Raw genomic sequence first — 17,580 nt, forward strand, 5'->3', positions numbered from 1 at the left:
CTGAATTTGTTCTTTAAGTTCAAACCCAAATTTCAAATGACTCTAATTGTAGCCACATTTAAAAAATATATAAAATGGCCATCATTTTTAAAACAATTTAAGGGAATTTGGTATATGTCTAGTAAAGGGTTTACTCAATATATATATTCTGCTTTTAGTGATATTATGTAATTTGTTTTTGATCTGACCTTCACACTTTTACTAAGCCATGAATTTCTTTCCAAATGCTTTCTCTGCCCTGTGAGCACCTTCTCTGAAACTGGTTTACAGATGAAACTGATGTTTGGCATGTTTCTTCTAATGATCATCATAGTTTGTTTAAAATGTTGGACTTGTACTTAAAATGGTGTATGGCCATTGGTAGATTTAAATTTATTGAAGGCATCATCATGATCAGACAACTTCAGTGCTGTGGACAATGCTGCATAATTATTTTTCACTTTTTATCTCAGAATCTATTGCACCACAGCCAACTACTTTTCAGAAAGCATATTTGTTATACTCAAGAGACTGGAACCTGTCAGGACCACATGTATACTGTTTCATGTCATTTGTCATTAGAAGGTCAAATATGGCCAAATGGTATAATTCGCTGAAGCCAAACTGTTGTCACTAATAAAAGTATGTGCAAACACTGGAAAAAACATATCTTAAACCCATATAACCACATTTCATTGTATGGTCTGTACATATGGTGATGCATAATGAAAAGTATGTTTTGACATATATTTGCCATGAAACCAACTGTTTGAGGCCATCATCAACTGGATGTTCCAAGTAAAGTTTCACCATCGTGCATCGTGTGGTTTAGGAGGAAACACCAAAATAAGTTCAAGCAGATCAAAACCGGACTGACAACAGACCACCATTGGACCAATTTGATGAGCTTGTCAGTTACCTTTGGCCGACCAAGCCCCAAACATTGTGTCAGCCATCAAGGAAAGCACAAGGGACCTTCAGCCCCTCAGGTTTTTGACCCCCAATAATCCAATAATGTTATAAGTTGCTGTCAATAATTATCGACTATGAACCCACTGACTGGACCAATAAGGTAGCAGTATGGCAAACTTGTTACACCAAGTAATGGCCTGAACTTGTCCAAGAGGTTCAAATCAGATTTTCAATATGGCTGTCATGACAGCCATATTGAAAACCATTAATGTTGTACTGTTTGGGTCTTTTAAACATCACATGACCGTAATTGTTCTGGTTGTGTCATGTTGGTCACATGAAGTGTCACATGATGGTCATATGACTGTAATTATTCTGTTTGTCGCTTCTGATGGTCACATGACTGTAAATCTGTAAATGTTATTCTGGTAGTGTCATATGATGGTCACATGACTGTAAATGTTATTCTGGTAGTGTCATATGATGGTCACATGACTGTAATTATTGTTTGTTGCTTCTGCTGGTCACATGACTGTAAATCTGTAAATATTATTCCGGAAGTGTCATTTGATGGTCACATGACTGTAAATGTTCTGGTTGTCTCTTCTGATGGTTCGCTATGTGGCTGAAATAGTGCCATTGCGACGTTATATTTAACTCACTCTTCTGATGGTCACATGACTGTTAATCTGTAAATGTTTTGTGGTAGTGTCATATGTTGGTCACAAGATGAGGTTTTGTCATACAAGCTCTTGTTCCAAACTGGTTTTAGTACAGCTCCCTGATGCTGGACAAGATGATGTAGGGGTTGCACCAAAGACGATGGTCGTGATCATGAATAAGCATCAACCACACAACACAAGTATTATTCTCCAGTATATTTCATTTATAGTCTATGGACGGATTCATGAACATTCAAATGCAATTCAAACATGGTTTTTGATAACAAAAATCCAAATCCACAAGCATGTGTGAGACTATATAGCTATTGTTCAAAACAACAAAATACAGCTCTGAAATGATGACAACTGTCTTGATGCAAACAGTCAGATGAAGTTCTATCTTCCAGCATGAACATCAACCAACAAACACCAACACCTATCGGCAATCAGGTGGCATAATCAAAAATATATTTGTTCAAATTATTATTGCATCATTAGCTCTATTAATTATGCTTACATGCAAAACAAAAGGAATAAACATAACCAAACAAAAGTATGACTTGCAACATCATAGACCTATTAATTGTGACTGTTTACAATGTTTACCTGCCAATCATATCACAGTTTATACTGGCTTTATACAAAACCTGGTAACAAGACCATCATGGGAAGCTATGTGCAGTCTCACAAGTGTATTTTCACTACAGATAAACACTTCTACTTACATACAAGGGTATTTACATACTTTATACAATTACATAAAATGGATAACATTCAAAGATTTTATCATAGAATCCACACGCTGCAACAGCTTAACCAATTGTTAACGTTAATGTGTTATTGTTTTGTAACGCCATTAGGCTGATTCTGTGGTCTAAAGCTGATTTGTTTCTAAATCCTACATATGACTTCAATAATTGTAAATATCACATTTGGTTTGTTTATCAATATATAAATGTTCATGCTAGACCTGGCCTTGTGAATATGTGTCATTGAGCTTGTCAAAGATTGGAACTGGTTGTACAAGAGTCTTGAAATTCTGAAAGAAATGATAAATGGCAGTGTTAGTAAAAAAAAGCTGTACAGTATCTACAGAAAAACATAGAAAGCCTATTTAGAATCTCACCCAAGTGTCATTTGATATGAAATATATCAATAGGGTCAATAAAACCTTAAAACTCCTAGACTTGCTGAGGAGTTATTAGCTTTAGTTTCCCACCCAAAGTCATCCTCTCTATCTCCAAGGCTCTTATTTCAGTAACCCTACACTAACTCCTGGATCCAGTTCTCACGATTTAAAATTAATCACCCTTGAATTTAATCAACATATTGTCGAGATAAGGAAGGAGGAAATGAATATGGAGGACTTGCCACTACCATCAAAAAGGTTTCTGAGGACTTTCTTTTGCGAGTGTCAGTTTTTCAAGTTGAGTCTCTTGCAAACTCTATCGTAATCAATGGGTCTTGACACAATGTTGTTCATATCGCCAACCTAACATTAAGGCTGGTTTGTAACTCGTATTCTGATTGGTCCGTTAGACTGAGTAGCGTAGCAATTGAAATTGCCTATGAAATTCAAGGGCGGGTAATTTGAGGTCACAGCCATGGGAATGGATCCAGGAGTTAGTGTAGGTATGCCGATATGGGATCCCTGGAGATATAGAGGATGACCTGCAGTGACCAGATCGTGATCCATACCTGATGGGAGACATGTTTGTCCATGAACTCCTCCCTGAAGTACTTGGTTCCGTACGGCAGGTGGCCGAACTTGGAGGTGGTGTGCAGCAGTGGATCATAAGACATGTCTCTTCTTGAAAATGGCACGAACCTAATCCAGAAAATATAGCAGAAATTTAGTAAAATCTAAATATTTTTTACATTTGTATACTTATCCTGCATTACTCCGTATTGCATTTACTGCTGTCTTTGACAGAGAGACGAACTGTGTGAGATCCAGCTGCTGAAGAAAGTTGTTTCCATCTGTCCAGGAAGCAGCGCCCCCTCCCACACAGTCGGCACGTGACCCGGAAGACATGACGTCATGTCAAAACTCATAACTGCTTTAACATAACATCGGAAACTTCGTGGGGAGGAAGCGGAGCGCAGGGGGGGCACTTAGACTTCGTAATGCAGGATAAGTATACAAATGTAAAAAATATTTAGATTTTACTAAATTTTTTAACTTATCCTGCATTACTCCGTATTGCATCTTTATCAGACGGCACGGCCGGTGGGCATACCTTCAGATGTGAGCCAGAAGAAAACCCTCGACAAAGGTCCGATGAAATCGCACCGCATGGACAAGAGATGACCGGAACACCAGCGACCATTCCTGTCAAAGGAAACGAGAGTCGATGCAAAAGAGGGAACCCGAAATAGGTGACAGAAATAGTATGAGGCGGGAATGCCAAAACTAGCACTGACCTAAGAGCGAATGCGGAACGCAGTAGAGCCCTCTAATCTGTGGTGATAAACACCAGAGAGTTCGACGGGCCCCGCTCAGGGTAACGGAGAATCAGTGGCGTCGGGGGTTGGTGACCTGTTGAGCTACCACCAGGGGACCAAAGCTATGAACGCCAGCGACATCTTCCAAGGCTACATCACGGAGGTAGTGGTTGGCGAAAACGGTGTCGGAACGCCAAAAACAGCCTTCCATGATAGATTTGAGGGAACAGTTACTGTGCAGAGCCATGGTAGACGCGACCGCCCGAATCTCGTGGGGGTTGTTAGCCTTGGGGGGGTCCAATCCGGCGACTTTATAAGCTTGGAGGATGACCGCCCGGAGCCACAGGGAGATAGTATTCCGGCTGACCTCCGACAGCGACGAAGGGGAGACCGGTAGGAAAAGGCGTTTCCTAGACTTACGGCAGGCTTTAGATCGTCGCAGGAAAACCCTTCAGGGCCCTAACTGGGCATAATAAAAGCTCCTCCACATCGTCGGCACCCACAATCGACGAAAGTGGAGGGATGGTGAAGGATCTATCAGGCTGTCCGGGGAGTTGATTCTTTGCGATGAAGTCCCAGCACAGCCCAAGATGAACTGCTCCATGAGTCCCGCGTTCGAACCTAACCCGAGAGACGTCGAGGGCGTGGAGCTCACTAACCCGGGCGGCCGTAGCCAAGGCCAGTAGAAACACTGTCTTCTTCGTTAAGTCGTAAAAGGAAGACGTGTGGAGTGGTTCGAAGGGAGCCTCCCGAAGAGCCTTTAAGACCACATTCAGATCCCACGCAGGCGGTCTGAACTTGGCTTTCTGGTCGTCGAGACGAAACGAGCGCAGCATAGCCTGGAGTTCGGGAATTTTCGTCATTCTCCGGTCGTCCGGGATGGCAAGGACGGAGTTAATGGCGACCAGGTACGTGGAGATGGTAGAGCCTTTTAATCGACGCGTGCTGCGCAAGTACAGAAGAAACTCAGCCAGGAACTGCGGGGATGCCGTCATCGGATCCTGATGCTTGTCAGAGCAGAACGCCTGGAACGAGGACCATTTATCATCATATAGTCCCCGTGTAGATGGACGATGGGCGAAAGCAATAGCCTTGGCTGCTCTAGTCGAATAGCCCTTGGCTCCTAGGGCTTTTTGCAGATGTGCCAGGCGTGCAGATGAAACCGATCGGCACTTGGGTGGGGCAACCGACTGTGTGGGTGGAGCAGAAGGTTGGACCACGCTGGCAGTTCTAGAGGGTTGTCTCTGGCGACGTTTCGGAGGTCGACAAACCAACTTCTGGCCGGCCACCAAGGCGCGACCAAAATCAGTGTCAAGTGTCGAGTGGCCTGGATCTTTTGAAGAACCCTGGGAAGGAGAACCGGAGGCGGAAAAGCGTACGCGCTTAATCCCTCCCAGGGAACACTGAAGGCGTCGACTGCTACAGCGGCCGGATCCGGGACCGGCGAGATGTAAGTCGGCAGCTGGCAGTTCTGAGACGTGGCGAACAGATCGATGTTTGGAGTGGCGATCGTTTGACAAAGGACTGTGAAGATCTCTGGGTGGAGTCGCCATTCGGTGGGAGCCACCTTGTCCGGCCTGGACAGAGCGTCTGCCAGAACATTCTTGCAGCCTGGAATGTGCTGAACAAGGAATTGCAAGTCTAAGCGGTCCACCAGGTCGAAGAAGCGGAAGGTCTGGTTGAGCAGGGACTGAGAGTGGAGAGTACCCTGATTCCTCAGACACCACACCACGGTGATGTTGTCCGTGGAGATGGTCAACTGGGCGTGACGGAGAATGCTCTGCCAGTGGGAGACGGCCAGTATGAGAGCTTCGAGTTCGAGGTTGTTGCTGTGCCAGTGGAGTCGATCTCCGGACCACAGCCCTGCAACTGTTTGAGTCCCCATATGAGCCCCCCAACCCTGTTTGGATGCGTCGACGAACAGGTGGAGGGAGGGCTGTAGCGCGGTCAAGGAGACGCCGCCGCAGACGTTCGATTCCACCGTCCACCATCGGAGGAAGGGGTGGAGGTGGACCGGGAGGACGATGAGGGACTCCGGATCCTGCTGCCGGATAAAGGGTGCGAGAAACCGTTGAATTGGACGGAGTTGGAGGCGACCTCTGGCAGTCAGGTCTTGAGCCGACGTGAGGAGACCCAATAGATCCTGCCATTGGCGGAGAGTTCGAGCCTGTTGAAGGGCAGGGAAGAGATGAGCGAGGATTTTCAACCACCTGTCTCTGGGGACTTGAAGGAGGTCCTGATCCGTGAGAAACAGGCCCCCGATAAACTGCAGACGGAACGATGGGGTCAGCTCCGACTTGGTCTGATTGACGATCCAACCCAACTGATTGAAGAGCCGCAGGGTAAAATCCCTGTGACGCAGTAGCAACGCCGAGTCCCGATTGTTGAGGAGACAATCGTCGATGTATGGATCGAAGTTGATGTTCCTCAGGTGTAGGTAGGCGGCGACCGGGCGGGTGATCCGTGTGAAAAGCCACGGGGCCGATGAAATTCCAAATGGTAGGACCGCCCACTGGTAATGGGTACCATTGAAAAAGAACCTGAGGAAGCGCCGGTAGTTGGGGTGGATGGGTACATGAAGATAGGCGTCCTGGATGTCGAGGCTGATCAGGGAATCGCCAGCTGAGATTCTCGTCCTGAGCAGTCGCAACGTCGTCATTCGGAAGTAGGGAGGACGTTCCAGGTAGTGCCGGTTGAAAGTGGAGAGATTGTGTATTATGCGCCAGCTGGTGGGCCCCTTCTTGGGCACAAGAAACACCGGAGAGTAAAATCCTGGGTGTCGAGCCGGGTCGTGTACGATCTCTATGGCCTCCTTCTGCAGTAGGGAAACGATGCTGTCGTGAAGGGGCCGAAGCTGGTAGGGTGAATAAGCGGCTGTTGACGGAGTAGACGTCAGAGGAGGCAGCGCAGACAATGGGAGCCGGTACCCCTGACGGAGGACGTCGGTGACGAACGGGTCCTCCAGTATGGACCAGTTTCTCCAAAACCGGCCTAGTCTCCCACCCACAGGTGTGTCGGTGACCGGAACGGCTGGGGGTGGGAGGTCCCAGTCGTTGAGGTCCCGCCGGTCGACGCTTAGAGGTGGAATCGGCACCCTTGCCGGGGCGACGATCCCTTCGGGGTTGGTAAGTGCCACGGGCTCTACCACGACCACGCCCTGTCCCACGAAAGGGCGAGGTATGTTTGGAGACGACCTTCAGGGAGGAACGGCGTGGTTTATAGTTGCCTTTGGAGGACTTGGCCGCTGATTGGTGTGTTACATGCTCCAAGGCTCTGAGAGCAGTTTCATCCCTGGCGAAGCTGGAGACTCGGGTGTGGGTTGCGGAGATAGCACCATTAAAAAGGGTAGGACCCGACCAAGGTTGTCGTAGTAAGGAACGCTTGAATTCGGAATCCCAGTCCGTGGAAGTCAAGTAACCCAACCGTCGAGTAGTGGTGATCTCCGCAAGCGCAGCTCTCAGGTGATTGCGCATGTGATCGATCTGGCGAAGTTGGAATGTCATAACCGTGCGCAAGTGGTCGATCCTGTTAGGATTGGATTCAGCGAGATCCTGGTCAACGGCTCTGGCAGATGAGGCAAGTGTAGATAGTGGCTTCAAAGTACGGCGCAGTTCTGTTTCCACGAAAGCGAGTCGGGAGTCCGGCATACGTATGGTGACGGACTGGGAAGACCCGGTCATTCGATGTAAGTCCTCGTCAAGGATATGTGCACCGTCGGCCACGTCGAAGGAGTGGACGGGGAAATCTTCCCGCCGGAAACGCGGAGCCTTGAACGACGGCGTGAGGGACAACTTAGCGAAGTCCTCGTCTAACGCCGTAACCAGGTCAGTGAGCATTGGATCGGGTGGTAGAGAAGTCGGATTAGACCAGATCGTCAACTTTTTATCCACATCGGAGCCCGGGGAGGGAGCGACGGAGGCCAGACGGTCCGCCAACCAATCAGCAACCTGTGAAAGGCCCAAGTGTGTATCAATCTTGGGAGATGGAGGGTCATAATTGGGGCGAAATGATCCTTCCGAGGAGGAGGAACGACGTCGTCGTCTATGTACGGGTGAGCGACTACGAGAGCGTCGACGGGAACGAGCAGACTTGGACGAGTGCCGAGAAACAGTCGGAGGCGACGAGGTGTACAATGTTCGAGACCGAGAAGCACCCGATGTGGAGGGGGCCGCAGGAATCGAAGTAACAGTAGTCGGGGCCGTCAGCATCGCCGGCGTCGCAGGAGGCACCGTCGGCGCCGCTGAGGTGGGTTGAGCTTGCGCAAACAATGACTGCATCCAAGCTTGCATCCAAGATGGATCCATGAACGATGACGGGAGGGCATGTCCATAAGTAGGAGGCGCAGCACAAGTCAAAGGCGCCGAAGTAGTCAGAGGCGCCGTATACATCGAAGACATCAGAGGCGCCGGACCAAGAGGCGCCGGATACATCGGAGGCGCCGGACCAAGAGGCCCCGGAGGCGCCGGATACATCAGAGGCGCCGGAGGCGCCGGACCAAGAGGCGCCGGACGAAGAGGCGCCGGATACATCGGAGGCGCCGGACCAAGAGGCGCCGGACGAAGAGGCGCCGGGTACATCGGAGGCGCCGGAGTTGTCGTAGATGGTAGAGGTGACAGGAAACCCGAAACGGGCGATGCTGCAGACGATGATGTCGAAGCAGACGACGGTAAGGGTGGTGTAGGAGACCGTGTACGGTCGGATGTCGTGCCATGGGAGGCAGACTCTACGTTGGATGACATGTTGGAGAGTCGACGCACAAGCTGGGTGAATCGTTTCCGAGACACTCTTAGGTAGGCGGTGAAGGAGACTGGCGACAGGGGACTACAATAACTGCAACGCTCTGTTAGGGTACACGGGGTTGTACAGTCCAGGCAGCAGGGGTGGGGGTCCCGTCCAGATTTATTCCCGCGGCAGCGAGAGCAGCGAGACATACTGGAATTGAAGCAAAAAACATAACGATGTGTAAACACACAACGTGAAACATAATGTAACTCAACATAACTTATTCTTGTTACAAAGTTAATAAGAGCAAACAATTACGCTTCAAACACGCCAAAAACAATCATTAAACTTAATGTAAAACTCCAACCATAGAGCGAATTCAAGACACAAAACACGAAAGTACGTGGACACGTAGTGAATCGCAACAGGGCGGGAAAAAATGGCGGTAAACCAAAATGGCGGGAAACAACAATACGCTCGGAAAAACCGTGACGAGAGTCACAACCCGAGCGAGAAACGTTACCAATTAACAATATAATGAAGGCAAAGGTAATACAGCAGACTTTTGTCGTAGAAAACGAAAGAAAGTCAGGACCAAGAAAGCTTTAATAATTCCACTGAGGGATACAGTTCACGTCCGATCCATGTGGTTGACAAAGCAGTTATGAGTTTTGACATGACGTCATGTCTTCCGGGTCACGTGCCGACTGTGTGGGAGGGGGCGCTGCTTCCTGGACAGATGGAAACAACTTTCTTCAGCAGCTGGATCTCACACAGTTCGTCTCTCTGTCAAAGACAGCAGTAAATGCAATACGGAGTAATGCAGGATAAGTTAAAAAATAAGTTTAGTTACAAAAAGTCAATGGCTGACTTTCAGTTTCTATCATCTTTATTACCAAAAACCAAACACAAGGCTTTGAACAACTGATCAAACAGACATACACAATAAAAAGACCCTGATACTTACATACCAATTAAATTATATACTATGGATAATTAAGATCGCACATGTGAAGAACATTGCAACAAAAGAATTCATGTAAAAAGTGTGGCATCAACATTTTTATAGTAAGGTGAAAGGGCAGGATCATATCAAAACCAGCTGAGTGAAAAAGTATGGTTTTACGCTGCTTTTAGCAATATTCCAGCAATACCACGGTGGGGGCCCCGGAAAATGGGCTTCACACATTGTACCCATGTCGGGAATTGAACCCGGGTCTATGGTGTGACGAGCTAACGCTTTAACCACTAGGCTACCCCACCGCCTTCAAGACCAGCTGGGCTAAGTTTGAATATCAATCACCGAGAAGAGTCCACTTACACATCATCATTGACACGGGTGACCCACTCCTCGGCCTTCATCTGTTTGCGAGCATCCTCCAGGGAGTAGAAGGATGTGGCTACTCGCAGTGAGGGTTGGAATGGCTTGTAGCGCTGGTTCTGTACTTCCTCAGGATCACGGAATGGGCCCTGAAACACGGAACAGGGCTGCACATGAAATCATCTCCTTGTGTCTGAATACCAGCATGACAGGCCAGGAGTTAAACATCAATAACCACCAAAGAAATCACTCATTTAGAAATTGACAGTTACACAAAAATATGATGGCTTATTCCAGATCATATTTTCCCCATCACAATCAATGAGGATAAAAACCATTCATGAAACAATTTGCCATAAATCCCTTGTAAACACGATTCTGATACACAGCAACGTACTTGAGGTTTTTGGGATATTGGAGGAAGGGCCTCTGGACGTGGCAGGTTGTAACTGGCCCATGCTGGATCAAACAGGTGTGCCTTTTGTTTCCTCTTCTTGTGGACAAGAGGTTTGATACTGCGTAGTATGAGCTCCTGCTCAGATGGATACCTGAATCATGGCATTGACTGATGTTCAAAAGAAGCCAACAGTTCATGAGACAACATACAATATATACAAGTGAGACCTAATTCCTACATTATGTAATAAAGGAGATACAGCTGGCAGTAAATAATAGAGTTGTTAACCTAGGCTGGACAGTAAGTAATAAAGGAGATAACTCACGGCTGGACAGTAAGTAATAAAGGAGACAACTCATGGCTGGACAGTAAGTAATAAAGGAGACAACTCACGGCCGGACAGTAAGTAATAAAGGACACATCTCATGGCTGGACAGTAAGTAATAAAGGAGACAACTCATGGCTGGACAGTCAGTAATAAAGGAGATATCTCCTTTATTACTGACTGTCCAACGATGAGCTAACTCATGGCTGGACAGTAAGTAATAAAGGAGATAACTCACGGCTAGGCAGTAAATAATAGAGGAGATAACTCACGGGTGGACAGTAAGTAATAAAGGAGATAACTCATGGCTGGACAGTAAGTAATAGAGGAGATAACTCACGGCTAGGCAGTAAATAATAGAGGAGATAACTCACAGCTGGACAGTAAGTAATAGAGGAGATAACACACGGCTGGACAGTAAGTAATAAAGGAGATAACTCACGGGTAGGCAGTAAATAATAGAGGAGATAACTCACAGCTGGACAGTAAGTAATAGAGGAGATAACACACGGCTGGACAGTAAGTAATAAAGGAGATAACACACGACTGGACAGTAAGTAATAAAGGAGACAACTCATGGCCTGACAGTAAGTAATAGAGGAGATAACACACGGCTGGACAGTAAGTAATAAAGGAGATAACTCACGGGTAGGCAGTAAATAATAGAGGAGATAACTCACAGCTGGACAGTAAGTAATAGAGGAGATAACACACGGCTGGACAGTAAGTAATAAAGGAGATAACTCACGGCTAGGCAGTAAATAATAGAGAAGATAACTCATGGCTGGACAGTAAGTAATAGAGGAGATAACACACGGCTGGACAGTAAGTAATAAAGGAGATAACTCATGGCTAGGCAGTAAATAATAGAGAAGATAACTCACGGGTAGGCAGTAAGTAATAGAGGAGATAACACACGGCTGGACAGTAAGTAATAAAGGAGAAAACTCACAGGTAGGCAGTAAATAATAGAGGAGATAACTCACAGCTGGACAGTAAGTAATAGAGGAGATAACACACGGCTGGACAGTAAGTAATAAAGGAGACATCTCACGTCTGGACAGTAAGTTATAAAGGAGATAACACAAGACTTGACAGTAAGTAATAAAGGAGATAACCTAGGCTGGACAGTAAGTAATAAAGGAGATAACACATGACTGGACAGTAAGTTATAAAGGAGATAACCTAGGTTTGACAGTAAGTAATAGAGGAGATAACACACAACTGGACAGTAAGTAATAAAGGAGACAACTCATGGCTGGACAGTAAGTAATAAAGGAGATAACTCATGGCTGGGCAGAAAGTAATAAAGGAGATAACTCATGGCCTGACAGTAAGTAATAAAGGAGATAACTCATGGCTAGGCAGTAAATAATAGAGGAGATAACCTAGGCTGGACAGTAAGTAATAAAGGAAATAACCTAGGCTGGACAGTAAGTAATAAAGGAGATAACTCACGGCTGGACAGTAAGTAATAAAGGAGACAACTCATGGCTGGACAGTAAGTAATAGAGGAGATAACTCACGGCTGGACAGTAAGTAATAAAGGAAACAACTCATGGCTGGACAGTAAGTAATAGAGGAGATAACTCACGGCTGGACAGTAAGTAATAGAGGAGATAACACACGGCTGGACAGTAAGTAATAAAGGAGATAACTCATTGCTGGACAGTAAGTAATAAAGGAGATAACTCACGGCTAGGCAGTAAATAATAGAGAAGATAACTCATGGCTGGACAGTAAGTAATAGAGGAGATAACACACGGCTGGACAGTAAGTAATAAAGGAGATAACTCATGGCTAGGCAGTAAATAATAGAGAAGATAACTCACGGGTAGGCAGTAAGTAATAGAGGAGATAACACACGGCTGGACAGTAAGTAATAAAGGAGAAAACTCACAGGTAGGCAGTAAATAATAGAGGAGATAACTCACAGCTGGACAGTAAGTAATAGAGGAGATAACACACGGCTGGACAGTAAGTAATAAAGGAGACATCTCACGTCTGGACAGTAAGTTATAAAGGAGATAACACAAGACTTGACAGTAAGTAATAAAGGAGATAACCTAGGCTGGACAGTAAGTAATAAAGGAGATAACACATGACTGGACAGTAAGTTATAAAGGAGATAACCTAGGTTGGACAGTAAGTAATAGAGGAGATAACACACAACTGGACAGTAAGTAATAAAGGAGACAACTCATGGCTGGACAGTAAGTAATAAAGGAGATAACTCATGGCTGGGCAGAAAGTAATAAAGGAGATAACTCATGGCCTGACAGTAAGTAATAAAGGAGATAACTCATGGCTAGGCAGTAAATAATAGAGGAGATAACCTAGGCTGGACAGTAAGTAATAAAGGAAATAACCTAGGCTGGACAGTAAGTAATAAAGGAGATAACTCACGGCTGGACAGTAAGTAATAAAGGAGACAACTCATGGCTGGACAGTAAGTAATAGAGGAGATAACTCACGGCTGGACAGTAAGTAATAAAGGAGACAACTCATGGCTGGACAGTAAGTAATAGAGGAGATAACTCACGGCTGGACAGTAAGTAATAGAGGAGATAACACACGGCTGGACAGTAAGTAATAAAGGAGATAACTCATTGCTGGACAGTAAGTAATAAAGGAGATAACTCACGGCTAGGCAGTAAATAATAGAGAAGATAACTCATGGCTGGACAGTAAGTAATAGAGGAGATAACACACGGCTGGACAGTAAGTAATAAAGGACATAACTCACGGCTGGACAGTTAGTAATAAAGGAGACAACTCACGTCTGGACAGTAAGTTATAAAGGAGATAACACAAGACTTGACAGTAAGTAATAAAGGAGATAACTCATGGCTGGACAGTAAGTAATAAAGGAGATAACTCATGGCTGGACAGTAAATTATAAAGGAGATAACTCACGGGTAGGCAGTAAATAATAGAGGAGATAACTCACGGCTAGGCAGTAAATAATAGAGGAGATAACTCATGGCTGGACAGTAGGTAATAGAGGAGATAACACACGGCTGGACAGTAAGTAATAAAAGAGATACGGCTGGACAATACGTAATAACGGAGATAACTCACGGCTGGAAGGGGGAGTTGTAGATGCCAGGAATCACCTCGGTACTCAGCAGGTAGTGATTCTTCCTGGCAGCCCGAGCTTGTCTTCTGTGTTCTTCCCGTTCTTCCATTTTTCGTCTGATCTGAGCCTGTCGCTCTGTGAAATCGGCCAGCTCAGTTCTGTTTTGATAAAAGATTAGGACGTCAATAGCATATATATTATATGATAGGAAATTTTTGTACTCGACCACAGTCTGGATATCAACTTCCGATCAGTGTGTCATCCATCATTAGTGACATATTTATTTAATAGTGAAAAAATCAAGACCAATCATTCTGTAGGTAAAAAGTGACTTTGTCCTGTTGGTTATAAGTATGTTTTTATTCTGTGTAAATATACACAAATATGTCACAAACATGGTCCCAACATCACTTGCATGTTTAATACAATGTTACAAGCTCACAGATGAGACCTACCTGAAAATCTCATTCTTCACTTGCAATGCCTCAAGGTAACGTTTACGGCTGTAGTAGTTAAAGATGTATTTCCTGACATAGTAACCTCGCCACACCTTTTGGATCTGTAACCATGGTAACAACACAAATACAACACTACACAGTCATGCTATGAGTACGATATTTATCCAGTCTGTGTTAAAAACTTTGGAATCCACTAGCCCGAAATTGGCTCTTAGCATCTTCATCAGCAGATTTTAATTCAGTTACTGTATATGGACTATTGGTATCTGAGCCTACTTGACTGAACATCAATTTACTAGACTCGGGCTTCGGACTTGTGGCCAAAGTTGCGGGCAATCTATACAGGTTTAGAATACTCATGGAAAATTATTATCATTGATAACATACCTTTTTAGACAGAATGATGAGCATGCATTTCTGATTAAATGCAATGTTTTTATACTGACCTGACGCTACACAGTGCTATAGGTGTTGCATCAGGTAAGGTAAAACTGACTTTTTTAGTAAAAGAAACAGTTGTGATTCAAAGAAGTGAAGAAGAAATATTTTGATAAGAAACCAACGTATAGAGTAATCACCTTGGTGGCCATTGCGTTGTAGTGATTCAGCTTCATGATGAATACACTGTTCTGAGAACACAAAATACATATACAATAGAAACTTATGTTTTCATAGCATGTTAAAACTCTTCAAAATGTTATCTGCGGCAAAAAACAACCCTGTAAAGTATTAAGTTCTGCAAAAAGATGTAATTGAGTATTGTGGTCAACTTTATAAGACCTTAAGAAGATCAACACACATAATCACCTTGACAAGCAGCCGGTAGTACTGACGTCCAAGGTAGCCCCTCCATGTTTTTTGAACAGATGTTGCACATTTGTTCAGGAACCTATAATTGTTAAGTCACGGAACATATTGCATTATTCATAATATGTCTGATATTACATAGATCTATCATATCAATAAGCATCCACATTCAATCGAAATATTGGTTCCAATAGATTGTTGAATAGAGAAATCTCTCTTCTGATTGCATCCTAATCAGAATAGATAAGATTGTTTTGTAATTGCAGTGAATTTCATTTAAAATAATTTGAGTGAGTGAGTGAGTTGAGTTTAACGCCATTTTTAACTTTATTCCAGTTATATCATGGGCGTGTCAGCTTAATGTGGGAGGAAATCCTGAAGTGATGCAGGTCTCAGACGTTTACCACTTTGGTGAAACCCACCAGCACGGGTATGGTGATGACAAACCTAGAAACATAATCAGGGCAAACCGGGGATTTCGACTGGGCCACCTGTGCCCCCTAAACTAATTTGAATAAACTTAGAACAAAAATCATTCCAAAATAGAATCTGAAATAAGTTTTTATTTCTTGACCCTAACCCATAAACACGATAAATGTACTGTCAAACTTGTAGATACTTTCGTATGCTAATTTAGAAAATTTTCTACCACATACCATGAAAAAATATAACAGTTTGTAGTAAAAGGCAGTATGATCAAAATAATGGTGTCACAAAATAAAATATCTGCCTATTTCACCATGGTTTACCCAAATGGTTGTAAAGTAAATGTTTATGTCATATGGCCTCCACAAATTACCCCAGATAGCTCCGAGATCGTGTTCCTCTAAACCAGGCTTGAACCTTAACAGCTGCAACATATTCAGCCTCTCTCTGCTCTTCAGCCTCACTATTAAAGAAAGCATATAATCAAATTCATGAACATTCACAGTATAGATTTATTGTCAGTAAAGTCAATGAATATGCAACATGTACATAATACAACAAATGCCCGTAATTTGTAAGGTATGTGAATAAAGAAGAGGGATGCTCACCTATAAAATATAATAGACAAGTAGGGACACTCACATGTTCTGTTTGTTTGTTGTTTAACGTGGCACTCAACAATATTCCAGACATGCATCAACTGATTCACTGAGCCTGACCACCTGATCCTGTTAGTTGCCTCTAATGAGTGAGTATGGTTTTACGCCGCTTTTAGCAATATTCTAGCAATATCACGGTGGGGGACACCACAGATGGGCTTCACACATTGTACCCATGTCGGGAATCGAACTCGGGTCTTCAGCGTGACGGGCGAAAGCTTTACCCAAAAGGCTACTCTACCGCCCTTGCCTCTAATGACAAGCACGGGTTGCTGAAGATAAATTCTAACCAGGATCTTCAGGGGTACAGGTTTCGTTCATTTGAATACAGGTTTGGTATATATTCAAAATTAACAAAGCTGTAAAATTTTATTAAGTATTCAGCATCCATCATTGTTTTATATATTTTTCCCTTTTCCACCTCAGGATCATTTCAGAAAGTTAACATTGGTCAGATACCATCGCCCTAGCATGGGAGTTTGTGAAAGCTGTAAGAGTGTTTTTTTTTAAACTCTTAGCCATAGTTGGGTATAAAGCACTCTAACAGTCCCCCATTATATTCTTTTCCAACTGATTAATTATTCATATTATTATTAAACAGTGATATTGTGAAGGAGGTGTCAGGGTTTTGTATTCATGTGACATCCCATTTTCATTATTATGTCTGGCAGGGACAATTCATTGACAAAGTATCTACTCACTAGATGAATATTTTAACAGCAGGAAAAACGTTTTCGATGTCGTATTTATATAATTATGAACATTGACATCAAATAAATTGTAAAACGTGTCTGAAGGACTCACACAATTAACTAAACAGAATATAGTCTGACATGTATCCTGCCATCTTCCCGAGGCAAGCGTGGCCAATAGCCTGTACCATAGCCTAGTTTCAATACTTTGATAAAAAGGCTAGTGGACGCTCTTTGCCTCGGGAAGATGGTATCCTGCAAGAGCAACAAACCTCGACATTAAAATCAAATGAAAAGAAATTGTCGAAAGTTGTTGTCCATGGGTTTGTTTAACTACTGTACTAGATAAGCATAGTATAGGCAGGCATGTTTTGAGCCAAAATAGCAGTTTCATAGCCTTTCCTTATGTTGCTAGTATTTATTTGGTAGCAGGTGTTCTCATATCACTTTTTCAGGGCCCTTCAGACAGTCAAAAACAATCACAACCTTGTTTCCTTTTGCCCTTATAAAAAACCCGATGAATAATGAAATTCCGATAGGTCATAGTAACCCATTGCCACAATATAAAATTTTCACGTACACAATTGACATTAAACTTACTTTTTTCGGTTATAGCATTCTTCTATAACACCATCAATTTGTCGCATCAACCTCACCATCGCCGCCATTTTGTTTATTGTTGTCAAGTATGGCTGT

General features: G+C 44.0%; 1 protein-coding gene across 1 annotated transcript; it reads right to left on the minus strand.

The window, feature by feature from the left end:
* Positions 1-1,833: 1,833 nt before the first annotated feature.
* On the minus strand, positions 1,834-17,570 carry LOC124123679 (spermatogenesis-associated protein 17-like). The gene is made up of 10 exons (XM_046486846.2): positions 17,485-17,570; positions 15,907-15,996; positions 15,108-15,189; positions 14,879-14,929; positions 14,298-14,401; positions 13,845-14,000; positions 10,439-10,589; positions 10,042-10,190; positions 3,252-3,381; positions 1,834-2,592 (listed from the first exon to the last, which is right to left on the minus strand). The coding sequence occupies exons 1-10, from the start codon at positions 17,550-17,552 to the stop codon at positions 2,518-2,520; spliced, it is 1,056 nt and encodes a 351-aa protein (XP_046342802.2). The 5' UTR covers positions 17,553-17,570; the 3' UTR covers positions 1,834-2,517.
* Positions 17,571-17,580: the final 10 nt, after the last annotated feature.

Source organism: Haliotis rufescens, unplaced genomic scaffold (assembly GCF_023055435.1).
Source record: "Haliotis rufescens isolate VD_foot unplaced genomic scaffold, xgHalRufe1.0.p SCAF_3, whole genome shotgun sequence".
Classification (NCBI taxonomy): Eukaryota; Metazoa; Mollusca; class Gastropoda; order Lepetellida; family Haliotidae; genus Haliotis; species Haliotis rufescens.